Source organism: Dipodomys spectabilis, unplaced genomic scaffold (genome assembly GCF_019054845.1).
Source record: "Dipodomys spectabilis isolate Male_0828 unplaced genomic scaffold, ASM1905484v1 ptg000042l, whole genome shotgun sequence".
In the NCBI taxonomy this organism is placed as follows: Eukaryota; Metazoa; Chordata; class Mammalia; order Rodentia; family Heteromyidae; genus Dipodomys; species Dipodomys spectabilis.
The window spans coordinates 17,271,756-17,290,616 of record NW_024870719.1 but is presented as its reverse complement, the minus strand read 5'-3'; the positions used below and the strand labels follow the sequence as shown (position 1 = coordinate 17,290,616).

General features: G+C 41.8%; 1 protein-coding gene across 4 annotated transcripts in view; it reads left to right on the top strand.

Moving 5' to 3' along the window:
* The first annotated feature begins 1,883 nt into the window (after positions 1 to 1,883).
* Ddhd1 (DDHD domain containing 1) overlaps positions 1,884 to 18,861 on the top strand; it is a 69,340-nt gene continuing 52,362 nt past the window's right edge. For all 4 annotated transcript variants that reach the window (XM_042677814.1, XM_042677811.1, XM_042677810.1 and 1 more), the window contains exon 1: positions 1,884 to 2,894. In XM_042677814.1, coding sequence (XP_042533748.1) covers positions 2,039 to 2,894 — 856 coding nt within the window. In that variant the 5' untranslated portion in view covers positions 1,884 to 2,038. The remainder of the gene's footprint in view (positions 2,895 to 18,861) is intronic.

Genomic DNA, 18,861 nt, shown 5'->3' with positions numbered 1-18,861 from the left:
GTTCAAACCCCAGTACCAACATGTGCGCGCGCGCGCGCGCGCGCACACACACACACACACACACACACACACACACACACACACAGAGTGCTCGCATAGAGGTCCCTAGCACATAGGTAGACAACTATCAAAATTCTATGGAATTAATGTTTTCTTGAGTAGTAAATAGCTCAAAGATAATAGCCAATTATATTCTGTATATCATTAATTATATTCTGTATATTATTAACTGAAACCTTGGAGAAATTGGAATGTAGATACTCAGAAAGCATCATGAATGGAAAAGTGGTCTGGTCTTAGATGCATCAGTCACTGTATACAATTGGGTAGGTTATTTACTGTAAGAGATTATCTAGTCCAAGGCACAAACTGGAGCAGAAAATCTAGTCCATGCTCCATTAGCCACACCATGAACCAAATCTGCCCACAAGAATCAATGCTTTTTTTCAAGTTCCTGCAAGAATTACCCTATACACTAGAGATGGTCCTGATTTAAATAATAACTTCACAGTGATCTCTGACAGGTTACATCCCAGGAGTAAGAATATTTGCCCTACTGACCTGATTCCAGAAAGGGAGTAGGTAAAACTGATGATTGCTGTTTTGAATGGAAAACCGACGTAGATGATTGTTTTTCTCTGAAATCTGAACATAGCGACAGGCTTATAAAAACTTTTATCTAACATAAAATATTAATATATTTATATTATTTAATATAACTACAATGCCTTGGCATTCACCCTGATCCCAGAAAGTGAATTATAGAATCAAAGATTCATTAGAAGAAAATAGAAGTCCTGGTGACTCAAATTTATAATCCGAGGTACTCAGGAGGCTGAGACCTGAAGGATCAAGGTTCAAAGCTAGCCCAGGAGACTCCATCTGCAGCAAGGGCTGGAAACGTGAATCAAGTGTTGCGTACCAGCCACAGCAAGCCTTACTAAAGGCCCTGAGCCAAGCCACTTGAAAATTAAAAAACAAAAAAAATACTATTAGAAATTTTACAAGATTCTAGGCTTCCCTACTGAAAGGAACTTTATAGAGCTCATCTTCCAATAATCTCATAATATTATAGATGAGGAAGCAAACGAGCCAAGATTAGGTGACTTGCCTGGAATTGTTAGCAAAGTTGAGTCTAGAATTATTTTCTGGCTTTCAACCTAGTCATCTTTTCACACTTGGCTGGGTGTGCAGTCAACGAAGATGGATTTGAGCACCCACTGAAGGGGGGAAAAGGCCAGGCATATGCACCTTGTTTCCACCAAGGCCCTTACAGTAAAAAGAAAACAGGAAATGGGAGCGTTGAACCCTAACAATGACACGAAGAGTCCCTGGAAGGAAGTCCAGTTGCTGCGTGGGGGTGATGACAGAAGGGAGCCTGGGTGGACCTGGGGTGGAGTGGCTTGTGTGGGCCGACAATTCAGTAGACACAAAGCAGGTGACCCGGTAGGTCCAGGTGAGACCGGTATCAAAGTCACGAACTTGAGCAAGCCAACTTTCTGAGCCCCTCCAGATGCGGAGGCCGGCGGGCTCATGACCCAAATTGCAAGGATGCGTGGGGGAACGCCTCGCCCCAGCTGGGCCCCCCCCTCCCACCCCACTCCCGAAGCAGCAGTACAACTGACACGTGAAAGATCTCAGCAGGTTGTCGAGGAGGCCAAGGTAGGCCTCTGACCCGAGCCGACCCCGGGCCCTCGGAGGATAAAGGGCAAGGGTCTGCGCGCGCGCTCAGGGCCGGCAGAGACGATGTTTCCGGGGTGACGGGCGGGCACGCGCGCGCGGTCGAGGGGGGCGTGGCCAGAACACCAAGCCCCGCCCACGTCGGGTGCGTGACAATGGGGCGGGTCCCAGAACGCCGCTGCGGCGGCCGCGGGCCTCGGGGAGAGGCGGAGCCGCCGCCGCTGCCGCCGCAGCCCCGTTCGGGATTTGAAAAGATTAAAAACTCCCCGCGGAGAGGGCGGCGGCGTTGGATGTGTGGCGGAAGCGCTGGGGGCCACGGCTCGGCGCGCGGCCGGGCAGCCGGCGGCGTCTCGACACCATGAATTATCCGGGCCGCGGATCCCCGCGGAGTCCGGAGCATAACGGCCGGGACGGCGGCGCCTGGGACCTGGGTCCGGACTCGGCGCCGGCGTTCGGCGGCGGCGGCGGCGGCGGCATCTGCTGCTTCGAGCACCTGCCCGGCGGGGACCCGGGCGACGGGAGCGTGCCGCTGGCCCTGCTGCGCGGGGAGGCCGCCCTGCACCTGGCGCCGGGCGCCGAGGATCTCAACCACCTGGCGCTGGACGCCTGCTTCAGCGACGAGAACTACGACTTCAGCTCGGCCGAGTCGGGCTCCTCGCTGCGCTACTACAGCGAGGGCGAGAGCGGCGGCGGCGGCGGCAGCTCGTCGTCCCTGCACCCGCCCGCGTCGGCCCCGCTCGCTCCGGCCGAGTCGGGGGGCGGCGGGGGCGGCGGCGGCGGGAGCGCGGCGGGCGGGGGCTCCGGGGAGAGGAAGCGTCCCCGGCCCGCCGGCCCGGCCGCCCGCCACCGCTACGAGGTGGTGACGGAGCTGGGCCCGGAGGAGGTGCGCTGGTTCTACAAGGAGGACAAGAAGACCTGGAAGCCCTTCATCGGTTACGACTCCCTGCGCATCGAGCTCGCCTTCCGGACCGTACTGCAGGCCTCGGGCGCCCGGCCCGGAGCGCACAGTCGGGATGGCGACCCGGCGTGCGGCCGGGCCTCCAGCTCCGGAGAGGAAGACGACGAGGACCGCGCCTGCGGCTTCTGCCCGCGCGCGGCGGCGGGACACGAGCCCGAGATGGAGGAGCTGGTGAACATCGAGCCGGTGTGCGTGCGAGGCGGCCTCTACGAGGTGGATGTGACCCAAGGAGAGTGCTACCCGGTGTACTGGAACCGTAAGTAGCCGGGGCCGGGGCCGCCCCTGCCAGGACCCCGCCAGCCAGCCGAGTTGGGTGTAGGACTCGGCCGGGAGGCGCGTGAGGCCTGGAGCGGTGCGGTGTCGGGGTTGGATGGAGAGGCGCGTGCGGGGAGCGCCCGCGGGCGAGGGTGGAGGAGCAGATGGCCCAACCCACGGCTGCCGGGGGGTGGGGATGGGGGGGGGCGGGGGTGCTGGGAGAACGACGATGGCGGCTGCCATCCCCTGGCGGGCGGTGGTCCTGGAAACGAAACCCACCCCACCCCACCTCCCTCCCTCAATCCCAAAGGTTTTCCTTTCGTTATCCGACCAGAGCCCGGTCCGCCACCTCGAAATCTGATTCGCTCCCGTTTACCCTGAACACCTACCTGTGATGGAAGTCTCCCGCGTGGCCTCTGCGGTGGGAAGGACTGAGGGCGGCTGCCGGGGAGTCCAGAGTCCAGTTAGGGACTGGGGGGGGGGGGGGGGTGGAGTGCAGCCCCGGCGGTTCCGGCCGGTGCGTTCCCGCAAGCCCAGAGCGGATCCGCGCGCCCTTGGCGGGGTGCTTCTTAGATCCTCATTGACCTGTTCCTTTTTGCTTCTTGACCTTGAAAAATGACAAGCCCTGCACCTCCGGTTTCTCATCTATACAATAGCGGTATTGTAAATGAGAAACATACACCTAACGGTCTTGGAACAGTGCTTGGCCCATGTATGTGATACAAGTGTGGCGGATAGTCCTTAGACAACAGCACAGTTAGGTTTGTAATGAGAGGAAGGAGACAGGGGATGGAACTACCTGTGATCGCATATAGTAGATACTCAATAATAGCAAGCTGTTGGCCACTGATAGTTCATAATATGCAGTATTAATTTTGCGAACCCCTGCGCTAACTCAGGTGTCTTTGGTGATCATCATGACCATTCATCTCACTAGTAATTATATGTACTGATGGCTTAGATGCCCTTCAGTATGTTTTGTGGCTTATGGACAAGAGTCCATCAACTTGTACCTTTGTACCGTCACAAGGTCTAATACAGTAGGTATTTAATAACGCCTCGGGATTTAATTGCACTGTTGATTCTGATAATGTGAAAACTTTCAAGACGTTTACCATGAGTTCCTATCAATTATACTATATGCCAAATCAGAAAATAAAATAAAATAAACATAGCAGGAAGTTTCTTGCTGCACTTGAAGATGACACCAGAGGCATTTGAAGCTTTTAAAGGCCAAATTAATATGGAATCTGTTACATGACTCTAAGTTTACTAAATACAGGTTATGCTTGTATTCATTTACTTCTTTTGGATTTACTGAGTAATGGTTTGTGTTTATGCAAGATTCCTGTGAAGGTATTTGGAAAGGTGGGAAGAAGAAAAATCTTCATCTTTCAGGGGCTTCCCACCCACTTTGTTTTTTCTTGAAATGGTCTAAGCATCACTGTAGACTATTTTTCCCCTGTAGAAGCAGATGGACTTCGAAGCAGATGAAACCAAAGAGTAGGATAATGCAGAACATGCTTGAAAAAGGGACTGGAAACTAAGAGATAAGTCTTTTAGGTTAAGTTAAAAACAGTGTGCTCTTTCATGATTAAAAAAAATTAATGCTTGCATGGTACCTCTAGAAAAAGGAATTTTTGACATGGTTTCACTGTGATAGGAAATTAATGCTAACTGTGAGATACATAGAAATAGGCTCAGTGAAATTTAGTGAATTTGTCTAAGGTCACTCAGCTGAAAAGTGATAAAGCAGTCCATTAGTTTGATGAGGGAGCACAGTACGGTGCCCAAAAAGCTTCCGATCCTTTCAAGGGTGAGGATGTCAGGAAAGTGTCCCAAAAGTGTAAATAAAGGATGAGTTTAGTCTGAGTAATACAGGGAAAGGTATCCTAGAAAGTGTATGGCAGTGCGAGGAAGTGAGCACCACATCTGGCTGCACCTGCAGGGGCTAAGACACACAGATAGTTTGGGATATGACCACCAGAGATGGAGGTGCATGAGAGCTAGTGTTTGGTTGGGGGACAGGATGCAGCTTGTGAGGGGAGTTACCTGCACCTGGCTGGATCATCAGGAGAATACTACACAGGATCGATGTGCACTTCTAAGGAGTTTGAACGTTTTCCTATGAGTCATGATGAACTAAAAAGCTGAAGGTTTTTCATTACTTTGATCAGTGCCTATGAAAATGGATTGGAGAATAAGAAGTGGAATATCAATGTCAGTCATGAAATGATGAGGGCCTACAAAGTTATCCTGAAGGATGTATAGAGACTTAGGTACTTCTGTAGTCTTTCCTACAGCAATAGCTATTAAGCCAAGTATAGCTTATAAATGACATTAAGAGCAACACATGTTTTGTCTTCATATTAGCATTTTCTGAATAGTTTTCTACAAAATAAAATCGTGGGGTATCCAAAGGCATCATATAAGCTACAATGAAAATAACAGTATTATTTTCAGAGGAATCTTACTCCTTTCTCAGAAAATTCTGTGTTAATTTTATTTACATTGGTTCTGTAATTCCTCCTTGGGTCTGAACACAGGCTCTCCATCCTTTCTTCAAATGGAAGAATTCTTAAGATTTTTGACTTTCCCTTATTTTGCTTTTCTTTTTTTTTTTTTTTACCTTTTAAGATACTTTCTGAGTAGTGCTAATGAAAGGCTTTTTAAGTCCAGTAGAATAGTAGAAGTCCATTGTCCATTTAGATTTTTGTGGCCTAATTCAGCACACTGCTTCTAGGTAAACAAGCTAGCTATATCCAGAAACATACTAATTTATTTTTCTTTCTGAACTTTACTCACAGATAAAATTTGAGGCAATTGGGCATGCGTCACTGAAAAGGGAACAACATTTGTCTCTATGTATAGCTAAAAAGTTAGTATTATGTATGAAAAAGTTGTAGGAAATTTATTTTTGTTTTATCTATGTTTAGGTATTCTGGCTACATGTGGACATTTTAGATAAAAACTGATGATTGCTGAGTAATGGCTAAGTTAACTCCCTGTTATTAGTATTCCTCCTAAACTGCTTGCTTTGAGGATTATTGTATGTAACATGTTTAGAATGGTGGTTGTCACATAGTACTAGGTTAAGTGTGAGCTACATCTATATGAGCTCTTCTCCAAAAATTGTGTGCCTTCTCTGTAGAAGCTTAAGTTAACCAGTGCAAAATTGTTGAGTAGTCAAAATTGTTACCATTGGCCTGTTCCTCACCAGTAGAGAATATTGCCAAGCTAGGTATCACTGGCTTACACCTGTAATATTAGGTACTCAGGAGGCTGAGATCTGGAAGATCAAAGTTAAAGCTGACCTGGACAGGAAAGCCAATGTGACTATGTCTCCAAAGACTAACCAGCAAAAAGCTGGGCTGGCTGCCTGGCTCAAGTGGTAGAGTACCTGCACAAGTCCTTGAATTCAAACCCTGCCACCTACAAAAAATATATATGTAAATCAAGGAGGTGACACACCTATAATCACTCAGGAGACTGAGACAGGAGGAGGGCAAGTTCTCAGCTAATGTATGCTTCACAGAGAGACTTTATTTCAAAAAACAATATTTGGCCAAAATAACTTAGGTACAACTGATGGTACAACATATAGAATATTATAAATAGAACAGTCTCACAAGTCTGATTGCATTGTTGTATTTAGTAGGCACTAGAGAGTATATAATTTACATTCATTGACCAAATGAATCATTTTTAATTGATTTATTTTTTATATATGAACATATATTTCCAGAAGTAGCTATAAACCACAGGTTTCTTCTGCTCCCCATTCTGGTGTACTTAGAATACTTAATTGCAGTCACAATTTTAAACCATTTCCAGTTTCAAATCCTTTATAAATTCACCACCTGTCTTAATGATACTTTGACATCAAGGGAAATCATATTCCAAAGAAATGAGATAGAAAAATTAGAGCTTTTCTTCTGGATATATGGTGATCATTAACTTGTCATAGATGTAACCATGTTATTTCCTAAAGAATAAGTAGTAATCTTTTGTTAATAATGGAGTCCAGAGGATAGAAGGAACTCTGCCTCCAACAAAACAGGATTATAGTACTTATTTCTGAAAACCTATTGGAGACATTCATCTCTTACATCCTTTAACTACATTATTCCAAACTCATCCAAAGTGGAAAACAGTTGTGGGCTGCATTGGACCTCTGACTCACATTTACAGATGCTGGCAGAAATCTTTTGACCCCTTCCCAGGTCAAGTGTTTTGAGTGTTATTTGGGGAGCCTACTGAAACAGCAAAAGAATGCGAGTTGTTTCTGACATACATGGAGGGCAGGACTTGGCTACCTGGCCCTACTCCATTCCATGCTTGTCTTCCATTGTCATAAGCCAGTTAGCTTAACTGGTTTCATATTATTTATCTACCCACTCAATTTGTATATGGTTTGAATATATTAATACATATTTACATATGCTTTTTATATGTAAATGTTTAGTGTAGCTTTCTTTCCTATCAAATCTCTTTTATTTCCTCAGGTACTATTTCGTTATAAAAGACACTTTCTGTACTTGCCCCTCTTCTAAACTTTCTAGGACTTTTCACATCAATTTTTTGTTTTTTGGTCGGTCATGGGGCTTGAACTCTGGGCCTGGGCACTGTCCCTCAGCTCTTAAGGTTAGTGCTCTACCCCTTGAGCCACAGCGCCACTTTTGAGTGGTTTATTGGAGATAAGAGTCTCATGGACTTTCATGGCTGGGCTGGCTTTGAATCGCAATCCTCAGATCTCAGCCTCCTGAGTAGCTAGGATTACAGGTGTGATCCACCTGCGCCTGGCCTTCACACCAATTTTTATGGTTTGTGTTTTGTTGAGATTTTTGTGTGGAATCCTGCAGCTGATCCTTTTTCTAAAGAAAAGAAAAGGCTAATGTGCTGGCCAGAAAAGCTCTCAGGATGATCAACACAAAGGGGAAGCAGGAAGCAAGTAGAAGACAGGCAAGAGAAAGGGAAATGGGGAACATATTCATAGGAAGCCCAAGATGAATACTGTCAGGTAATACTTTCACAGTCTGATAATTGGGGAATATGATCTGAAGACCTTTATCATTTTATGAGCAAAAGAGAGTTGAAATTGTATTGTCATAAGAAAAACAGTGATAAAATGTATAGATTCAGATAGTCTACCCAATTAAAAAGTAGAAAAAAAAAGGAAAAACATGTTTTATATCTGCTGTCTATAATCTCCAGTTCTACTCTTCAGATTCTACAGATATTGAATCACTGACAGTTACTTGGACAAAAAGCTTAATAAGGAACTTTCTGATACTCCTAGATTAGGGGACAAGTGAAATCTAAGGTGATAAAAAGTGAACTATAGAAATTGCTTTGTATAATGGCTTCTATTTTTACTAAATTTCCAACAAGGCTTAAGTACATATTCATTAATGTTTATCCTATGTGGTTTTGTTTTGTTTTTGTTTTGGTCAGTCATGGGGCTTGAACTAAGGCCTAGGTGTTGTCCCTTAGCTTTTTCACTCAAGGCTAGCACTGTTCCATTTTATTTTGTGAGGGAAGGGGTCGGTCAGTCATCTGGCCTGAACTCTGGGCCTGGGTGCTGTCCCTCAGCTCTTCAGCTCAAGGCTAATGCTCTACCACTTGAGCCACAGTGCCACTTCCGGCTTTTTTTTTCTGCTTATGTGGTGCTGAGGAATAGAATCCAGGGCCTCAAGCATGCAAGGCAAGTACTGTACCAATGAGTCATCTTCCTAACCCCCACTCTACCACTTTTGAGCCACAGCACCACTTCCAGTTTTCTGGTGGTTAATTGGAGATAAGAATCTCATGGACTTTCCTGCACAAACTGGCTTTGAAACTGCAATCCTCAGATCTCAGCCTCCTGAGTAGCTAGGATTACAGACGTGAGCCACTGGCACCTGGCCCTAATTTCTTATTATATTAAATTACATCTAGATAGTCATTCAGATATACCGTCAAATTACTACTGGGGGTCGGAACAGTTTTTGGAAATTTGTATTTCTGCATCACAAGACCTCAGCTATCTTAAAACCTCAGAAAAACATAAATTCTGAGTGTTGGATGCTATTTCCAAATTGCTATGAAGTAAGCATTTATGTGCAAGAATATAATTTTTACTGTTTGAATAAAAAAAATCTATTACCTATTCTCCCTCTGGCTACTACTTAGTGGACCATTATTCTAAACACTGACAGAATACATCTTGAGCTAAGTGACATTGGACATAGAACTGCTGTATGAAATGTTAAAACCTAAGGTTTTTAAATCATGCTATGGATTGTGCTACTCAGTAACTTTACATGATACACAGGAGTACACCTGGAATTACTTCTGAGCCTTAGTATAGACATAGTTAAATAAAATCCTACTCTTGCATTTTCACTACTTTTTTTACAATGGCCAGCTTTCAATGCATGTTTTATTAACTGAATAAGTTATTCTTATGGAATGTAGAATAGCTTCTCAGTAGGCCCAGATTATTTCATGTCTGCTTCATTCACTCAGCTAGTCCTTCCATATGTTGGATTTTAACATCTGGTATGTATTTTAAGCTTCCTGTAAGTTTATGGTCTTGGAAGACCTAAGGGTTTGCTTTAACTCAAAAAAAATCATCATAAAGAGTCTACTTCAAAGGAAACCAGTGTTGAATACCACTCCAACTGAAGAAACTACAGTGTGGCTGCTCAAGTACGCTCACTGGCACTTATTCCTCCAATGTGACTGCTGAAGTTAACTCTATATATGCCTAGCACTCAGTGAGACAGGGTACATCTATAAAGTTTATGAATAGATCACTAGACTTTGCTTAGCATTCACATTTTGTAGACACACTAAATACCCATGTTCTGCTCTTTGCCTTTTATTTTTAAAAAAATGAGACCTTGTTTTATTTCTTGGTGCTGGTGTGTTTTGGTTGTACTGGGAATTGACCAAGGGCCTTGTGTATGATAGACAAGCTAAACTACATCTTCAGCCAGAAATCTTATTTTAGAAAAACTTGAATATAGTTGTATTTTATTTTGTAATTTTAGCCTGGTGTATTACTTTATGTGAGCTATATTTCTGGTGGGGAGAGGTTCAGTTCTACTTTGTGTATAGTGTATATGTCAGTTCTGAAATATAGGGCTGATGTTTGAATTTTTGATTACCTGACAGGATTCTGTTTTATGCAGAGATCTATAGAGACCATGAGAGACCACACATACAGGATGGAACTGGTTTGCAACATTTGTTTTCCTATCACCCTTCACCTTACTAAAACTCATTTCTGCTACCTCCAGCTGGCTTTTCTAGAAAGGCAGCATTGAGTATCAGTTAAGGATGGGCCACTAGTACCAAACTGGCTCAGAATCCCAGCCATGCTGTTTACTCTGTGTGACCTTACACAGCTTAAATTCTCTGTGCTGGGCTGGGAAGGTGGCTTAGTGGTAGAGTGCTTGCCTTGCATGCATGAGGCCCTGGGTTCGATTCCTCAGCACTATATAAGCAGAAAATGCCAGAAGTGGCACTGTGGCTTAAGTGGTAGAGTGTGCTAGCCTTGAGCTGAAGAACTGAGGGACAGCACACCCAAGCCTTGAGCTGAGGAGCTGAGGGACAGCACTCTGGCCCAGAGTTCAAGCCCCATGACTGGCAAAAATATAATAATAATAAATAAAAAATTCTCTGTACTTTCCTCAATAATAGTATCTGCTTTTTCTGATTATTTTAATAAATGAGTAAAGGTATTTAAAGATCTTGAGCTATTCCATAAGCAGTAAATTCCATGTAACTGTTAGCCATTATTATTTCTCCATTTTCCTTTCCTAAGTTTACACCTACTTAATATTCTTGGCTCTCTCAATTTGACTTCAAGACTCTATTGAAATGGCATTTTCTTGACCTGTTTTAGTCACTACCTCTCAAATAGGGAAATCCCTTGAGCCCTAGTAACTGTTGTCTGCCCTTGTAATTTTTGCCTGGTCTCAGGCCTCTGAATGACCTGTGTTGTCTTGAGTCTTCCTGGCTTGGACATCAGAGAAAGAAGTATACCATTCACTGTGTCATGAATCTATTGCTTGTGGCTCGGAATTCTTTCACATAGAAGGATTCCAAAATATTGAGCATCTGTAGTTTTTGGGGGTGGAGGGTATGTAGGTGCTGTCACCAAATGTGGGAGGTACTGGCTGTTCCCCCCAAAAGCTCATTTAGATCATCTCTACCACCTACCAAGATTTTTGATACAATTGAGAATTTTATGGTTTTCTAAAAGACTGCTCAGTTTTCAGTTGAGGCAGAGCCAGTAGTTCTTGGTTTTCTGCCATTTTGGCAAGAAGAAAATAGTCCACAACAATTCCCCTTACAATAGAAGAGGAGGTCTAGCATGCAAACTGAGGGATTCCTCTTTAACTAGCAAAGATAGCAATAAACTAACCATGGTAGGGATGGCAGATAGGTTCTGGCATCTAGTGGAAGATATACGTTGAAATAATCTTGAATCTGTCTCTAATCCAAAGACATGAGATAGCCATCCCTTCCCCAGCACTGGATATAAAAGCTGTGTGGGATCAGAGAATATAATTTTGTTGTCAAATTGCTTTAGTTTGAATCTTGGCTTTACTACAGCTATGTGGCTTTGAGGAAATTATGATCTCTCTCTGACAGGAGTTACTCTCCTTTGTAAATGGAGGATCATTCCTGCGTCCTGCTTCACAGGATTAAGATCAAAATGATTATTCCTGTTTAGAGTTAGTTGAAGTATATGTATGTAGGTTGCTTAGCACAGTACTTGTTCAAATAAGTGTAAGCTCTTATATCTAAGACAGGGTAGTATAATTTTCTTGACCTAGAAGCTTTACCTTCTGAGAATTGAAAACAGTGTGAGGCACCTGTTTTGTTTGTCAGAAAGGTATATGGAAAGCTATGCATACATATATATGTACATGTACTATATATATATATACATACCTATATATGGTTATTAGGCATATGTATGTGTATGTATGTATGTGTATACATATGTATCTTTTTTTTTTTTTTTAGTCAGTTGTGAGGCTTGTGTTGTTCTTTCCTCCTGTCTATTGCTCTGTCATTCCATACAAAATAAGGAGGAGGGATCCTGGCAAGACTTCCGGCCTCTCCCATTCATGCCATGGTTCCTTCCTGGAAGCTATACTATGAAAGAGATATGAATTTGTATTTCCCTTTATTCCCATAGAATCTCTTAATGATATTCTGGCTAGGTCTTTATGGAAGAACCTGTAGGGGGTGCCATTTCCCCTTGAGCCTTCCAGGCTAAAATCTCTTGATTCCAAGGAAGTGTTTGCATATGGTGTCTCTCTGTCTACCTCAGATATTTTTTTATCTGCAGAGCTCAAAGAATGTTGTCATTTTGCACATTCAAATTTGGTGTTTGTTTTGGTGTGTTTAAAAGTAGGAATAGTGGCTCACCTGGGTAATCCTAGCTACTCAGGAGGCAGAGATCTGAGGATCATGGTTCAAAGCCAGTCTAGGCAGGGAAGTCTGTGAGACTTATCTCCAGTTAACCACCAGAAATTGGTAGTGGCGCTGTGGCTCAAGTGGTAGAGCACTTACCTTGAGCTGAAGACCTAAGGAACAGCACACAGGCCCAGAGTTCTAGCCCCATAAAGACAACAAAAATAAAAGGAATAATACACTTAACTTTCTCTGTCCTAAGCAAAATTTGGGATTCAGTTATACTTTTCTGTTTTGTATTGGTTGCTCTTCGATTTTTCATTATGCATCTTTAGCATGTCACAATAAACTTTAAAAATGACTATATATCTGGGTAGAAGTTCCTCAGTGTGTTCTACTTCCTACTTCTTGGCCTTTGCTCTTACAATACATTTTACTGCTATTTGTATTATAAACTCAAAAATTGTGTTTTTATTTTTTTCTTTAAGCTGTCCTTTTAAAGAACTCTTATTTCTCTTCCATTTTTGAAAGATATTCATGTGGGATAAATAATCTTTAATATTTTTATTTCCATCAGGATTTTAAAATCTACTCCTTTGTCTCTGATTTTTAGTTTCATATGTAAGTTCCATGTTACCATTGTTTTATCTAGAAGTCATCTTTTTCCTGGTAACCCTGCCTTATTAATGACTTTTAGCAGTTAGATTATGATTCACATTGATGTGATTTTTTTCATATTTATGTTCCTTTGTATTTTGTCTATGTGTTGAGATTCTAGGAACTGCAAGCATATAGTTTTCACCAAATTTGTAAAATGGCTCTTCAAATTATTTTTCTGTTCTCATTACCCCTTTTCTTTAAGAGCTACTTCATGTAAATTAGTCTGCTTGGATTATACTATAACCTCCATTTTTATTTGCCCCACAGCTCTGTCATTTTTCTTTTCTTTTTTAATTTGCATTTTATTTTACGTAGATTCTATTGTGCTGTTTTATTATTACTTTTTGCCAGTACTGGGTTTTCTGGGAGAGAGGTTGTTTGCCATAATCTTAATGCTTCAGCTTTCTTGCTTAGCTGTTGCTCTATCATGTGAGTCACGCCTCTAGCCAAGCTTTTTTCTAGTTATTTTGGAGATAAAGCCTCAAAATCTTTTCTTCCAGGGTTAGCTTCAAACTGGGATGTTCTGAGCTCAGCCACCCTAAATAGCATGAGCCAATTGCACCTTGCTTTCTATGGCTGTGTTCTTACGTGAATATGTCCTATTGCTATATTATGAACTTGAACAATATCACTGACCTTCAATGTCTAAGCTACTGTTGATCTCATTCAGTGTATTTTTCATTTGATAGTGCATTTTTCATTTCTAGACGTTCAAGTTAAGTATTTTTGTACATTTTTTATTGTAAAAATGCTGTACAGAGGGGTTACAGTTACATGAGCAAGGTAATGAGTACATTTTCTATTGAGCATTGTTGCCTCCTCCTTTGTTTTCCCCTTACCAAGTATTTTTTTTTTAAATTGCGTTTCTCCTTATGCTCATGTTCTCTGCCTTGTTAAATCTAGTCAGTGTAATGATTGTTTTTAATGTCTTTTTTTTTGTTGATTTTACCATCTTTATTATTTCGGGATCTGTTTTCTGTTGGCTAACTTTTCTCCCAAAAGTGGGATGTAATGTTGTATCAGGTATTGTTTGGATTTTGCAGGATTCCTTTAGTGTTGTGAGCTTTGTTTCATAAAAAATGAAGTTACTGCAAATTAGTTTGATCCTATCAAGGTGTTCTTTTAGACTTGTTATGGTGAGAACATTTTTCCTCCAGTACTGGGGTTTGAACTCAGGATCTCATGCAGGTTGCTCAACTAGTATACTACTAGTACACTACTACTTGATCTTGCTTCCAGCCCTACGTTTTTTTCTGATTATTTTGGAGATGGAATCTCATGACCTTTTCTGCCCTAGTTGGCTTCAAACCACAATCCTCCCAATATCAGCCTTCTGAGTTACTAGGATAGCAGACATGAGCCACTAGTACCTGGCCAGACCATCTTTTATTGTGAAAGTAATTTTTCCTCACTGCTGAGTAAATACTTTATAGGTTCATTTCTCAGTACCCCCATAGATAAAGTCTAATGGGAATATAAACTATTCCTAGCCCTGTTATGAACTCTAGAGATAGTTGAACTTGCTTTTTTCCCTCTAGTGCCTCTTCTGTGTGTCACTTCTTTTTAGTTAGTTTCTGTGAGCATAAATCAGTATTGAGGCTTTCAAGGAGACAGATTTCAGCCACTTTGCCCTGAGTTGTTCTACAGTTAAGCAAGATTGTTTAGTTTTGTGTGGGTCACCTCTTCCTGCACCATAGCCTGGAAACTTGCCAGTAATCACTGTCCTTTCTGCAGTAGCTGAAAGTCGTCATTGCATAGGTTTTGTCTGTTTTTTTAGTATTCAAGGTGGTATTATAAATCCAATAGGTGTTATTTCTTCACTGCTGGAAACAGTAGTCTGTCCTTTAAGGTTAGCATATTGATTCACTTTCTTATGTTTGATCTTTATTTCCCCTAAATTAGGCACAACCCAGTATTCCCACTGTAATATTGCATGTCTTCCTGTCCAGGTATGTCAAGAGTGGACAGTATAACATCTGTAATGACCAGGCAGATCAAGTGGCTTTTGCCCCACAGTAGCACTGAGATATCTTCTGCAACTGTTTTTATGAGGTATAGAAGTAAATGTTGGATTTTTACATCAAAAGTGCTTGCTGCTGCTTCTTTTTTGCTGGCATGAAATCTGTGCCTAACAGAAAAAGTTACTCATTTAATTTTTTTTAAATATATATTTTTTATTGTAAAGATACTGTACAAAGGAGTTACAGTTACGTGAGTAAGGTAATGAGTACTCCTCTTGAGCATTGTTACCCCCCTCCTTTGTTTTTCCCCTACCATCCCTTCCTTCCCAACTTCTACCCCCTCCCCACCCCTCAAGCTGTAAAGTTCATTTTCAACATAGTGTCTTGTAAATCTCATTGTTACAATGGGTCAACCTGTATCCTGATTTCATCATTTTGTTATTTCCTTTCCCCTCCTCACATTAGAAAAATGAATATACAAGATGCAGGGCACTGGAATCAAATATAGTGAAAACAGGGTTATACCATGGGGGAAGAACATACAAAAGAAACAAAAAAAATTACAATATATTATAAGTACATTAAAAACAACAGCAACAAAGATAAAACCTCTTGTGTCCCTATCTCATATACTCTTATAATCAACTGGATGTTTTTCTCACCCCCAAAATTCATACGTTGAAATCCTAACCCCCAAGATAATAATTTTGGGAAGTAACTTTAGGTTCTCCTAAAAGGGTTCAATGCCCCTTAGAAAAGAGGACTGAAAGTGAGGGAGCTAGTTTGCATCTTCTTCTCTGTGAGGGTGCAACATGAAGATACCATCAGTGAAGCAGAAAGTGGGCCTGCACCAGACACTGGATTTGCTAGTACCTTGTCTCTCAAGTTCTCAGTCTGTAGGACGGTGAAAAATTCTATTTATGAGCTACATAGTTGGTGGGGTGGCATTTTGTCATAGCACTAAGGATAGACTGTGATGGCTCCCTAGTCTCAAACTTGTTTTGCAGTGTTTTTTGGTTTGTTTGTTTTTTTTTTTTTGGGGGGGGGGTCTGGTCGTGGGGCCTAAACTCTGGGCCTGGGCACTGTCCCTCAGGTCTTCAGCTCAATGCTAGTGCTCTATCACTTGAGCTATAGCGCCACTTCCAGCTTCTTTCTTTTTGCTTATGTGGTACTGAGGAATGGAACCCAGGGCCTCAGGCATACAAGGCAAGCGCTCTACCACTGAGCCCCCTTCCCAGTCCCTGCAGTGTTTTCACATTATTACATTAATACTGATAATTTGCCTTTTGTCAGACAATATTCTTACAAATGACACTAAGAAATTGAATTGGAATGATGCCCAGGCCCTCTTGAGTCTTCTGCTAATTTTTATTTCTTCTGTGTAACATCTGTGGCATTCACATTATCTGAGCAGACACAGTTCCTAATAGTCTGTATTTTGTAAATATATGTAAGATTTTCTTGCCTTAATTATTTACTTTACCTGTATGGTGATTTTCTAAATCTATTTCTCAAATATGTTTCTTAAAACTTGGTCTAAGGAATTTCTTAAATGTTTTCTGTGGCTGCTTTATTGCATATTTTTTATTTCTGTACTCGTTAGAATTTTGAATACAGAGATCTTTTCTCTTATTTTTCACATTTAAAAAAGTACGTTAGAGTCAGGCACTGGTGGCCCATGCCTACCTACTCAGGAAGCTGAGCTCTTAGGATCGCAATTTGAAGCCAGCCTGGGCAGCAAGTCCATTAGACTCTGATCTCCAGTTAACCACCAAAAAGCTGAAAGTAGAACAGTGGCTCAAGACCTGAACAGGAAAGCTCAGCGACCGCTAGCACCCAACCCCGACCTCAGTCCCAGGACTGACAGAGGAAAAAATACGTATTTTAAGGGCAGGGCATAGAGGTATGCATTTATAATCCCAGCCAGGAGAATCTTGGTTCAAAGCCAGCCCTGGCCAAAAGTTAGCAAGAATCTTACTTTAAAAACAAGCCAGTTGTGGTTGCACATGTATGTAATCCCAGCTGTTGGAAAGGAGTAAATAGGAAGATTATGGTCTAAAGTCAGCCCAAGCAAAACCATGAAATCTTATTTAAAAACAAAACAAAACAAAAAAAACCTGTGAAGTATAATGAACTTGGAAACAGGGTTGAAGTGGTGATGTGCTTAGTTGCCTAGCTAGGACAGGAATAAGTTCAAACCTCAGTACCGCTCCCCCCCCCCCCCCCCCCCAGTTTTTCATTTTAGTTTTTCTTTTGAATTCTACCCACTTTCCAACTTAAATTGAGATTATTGTTTCATTTGTAATTAATTCTTCTGAAAATTAATTATTTTGGCAATTTGACATTCATCTGACATCTTCCTAAATATTATTCTCTTGTACGGTGAGTGTTTTGTTTCAGTTAAACATAAAACTAATTAATTCACCATATTTATCTGTTGTCTACTAGGCAAAGGAAGGGAGTGATATCACCCTACCTCATCAAAAGCTCTTCAGAGAAGCAGGCTTGAGTCTTAAGGGACAGTACAGGCAGAAAGAATGAATGGTGTGTTTAAGGGCAGGAAGAAGTTCTGTTTGACAGGAACATTGGAAATAAAGTAGAAGAGAGTTAGAAAAAAAAAATAACTTGGAGAGAAAAAAAAAAAAAAGCCTAGACAGACAGCTGGGTGCTGGTGGCTCAACACCTGTAATCCTAGCTATTCAAAAAGCTGAGATCTGAGGATCATGGATCAAAGCCAGCCTAGGCAGAAAAATCCGTGAGATTCTTTTATCTCCCTTCAGTTAACCACCAGAAAACTGGAAGTGGTGTTGTGGCTCAAGTGGTAGAGCACTCAACTTGAGCTGAAGAGCTCAGGCACAGCACCCAGGCCCAGAGCTTAAGCCCTGCCTCCTCCCCTTACCCCCCCTCCCCCCCAAAAAAAACCAAGCCAGGCACCAGCGGCTCATGCCTATAATCCTAGGTACTCAGGAGGCTGAAATCTGAGGATCATGGTTCAAAAATAGTCCAGGCAGGAAAGTATGTGAGACACTTAAATCTCCAGTTAACCACCAGATCACTGAAAGTGGTACTGTGGCTCAAAGTGGCAGAGCACTAGCCTTGAGCAAAAAGAGCTCAGCGACAGCGCCCAGGCCCTGAGTTTAAGCCCCATGACTGACCAAAACAGAAACAGATAGGGATTGAAGTTTTTCCTGAATTTTAATGCTGATGATTCTCACAGAATTAAATTTTGTTGTTGTTGTTTTTTACCTTGTTGGATTGTGGAGGGGATAGGTCTTCTACCCAATGATGCTTGGGGTAATTTTGGCATATTGTATTTAATTGTCTGCTGCACAGCCATGTGGAAGTATTCACTGGGCAGTTGGGCATGTAAGTCTAGAGTTCAAAAAAAAGCTGCTACAATTCCAGACACAAAGATTCTATATAATGTAAAGCACTGAAAAACAAAATAGAATGTGTAAGCACTGCTTTTGGAAGTGTTACAATGGAAATATTTGAATTTATATTTACTTTCAGTTTGGGACTTTCAGTTTATCTGTTTTCATATGTGTTTTTAATGAATAAAACCTGACTACTACACATATAATTTGTGAATATATATGATAGTATGCTCAGTATTTTTAGCTTTGATGAATGATCAACTTCGTAAATAATTTAAACTGGTTGGGAACCAGTGATCACCTGATGAGTATTTTACTTCTTATTTGTAACTTTAAAAATACATATTTCTGGATCCTGTCTTCAGAGACAGTTGTATAAGAGGGAATATGAAAATCTCTTTTAATTCCTCAAATGAATCTGCTATTCTACCAGGGTTGGAAACCACAAAGAAAAGATAAATAGATTGACACTAATTTTACCAGAAACAACTTAAAAGACTTAACAAAAGAGAATAATAGAGCAAGGAGAACTGTAAAGAATACACACATAGGACTG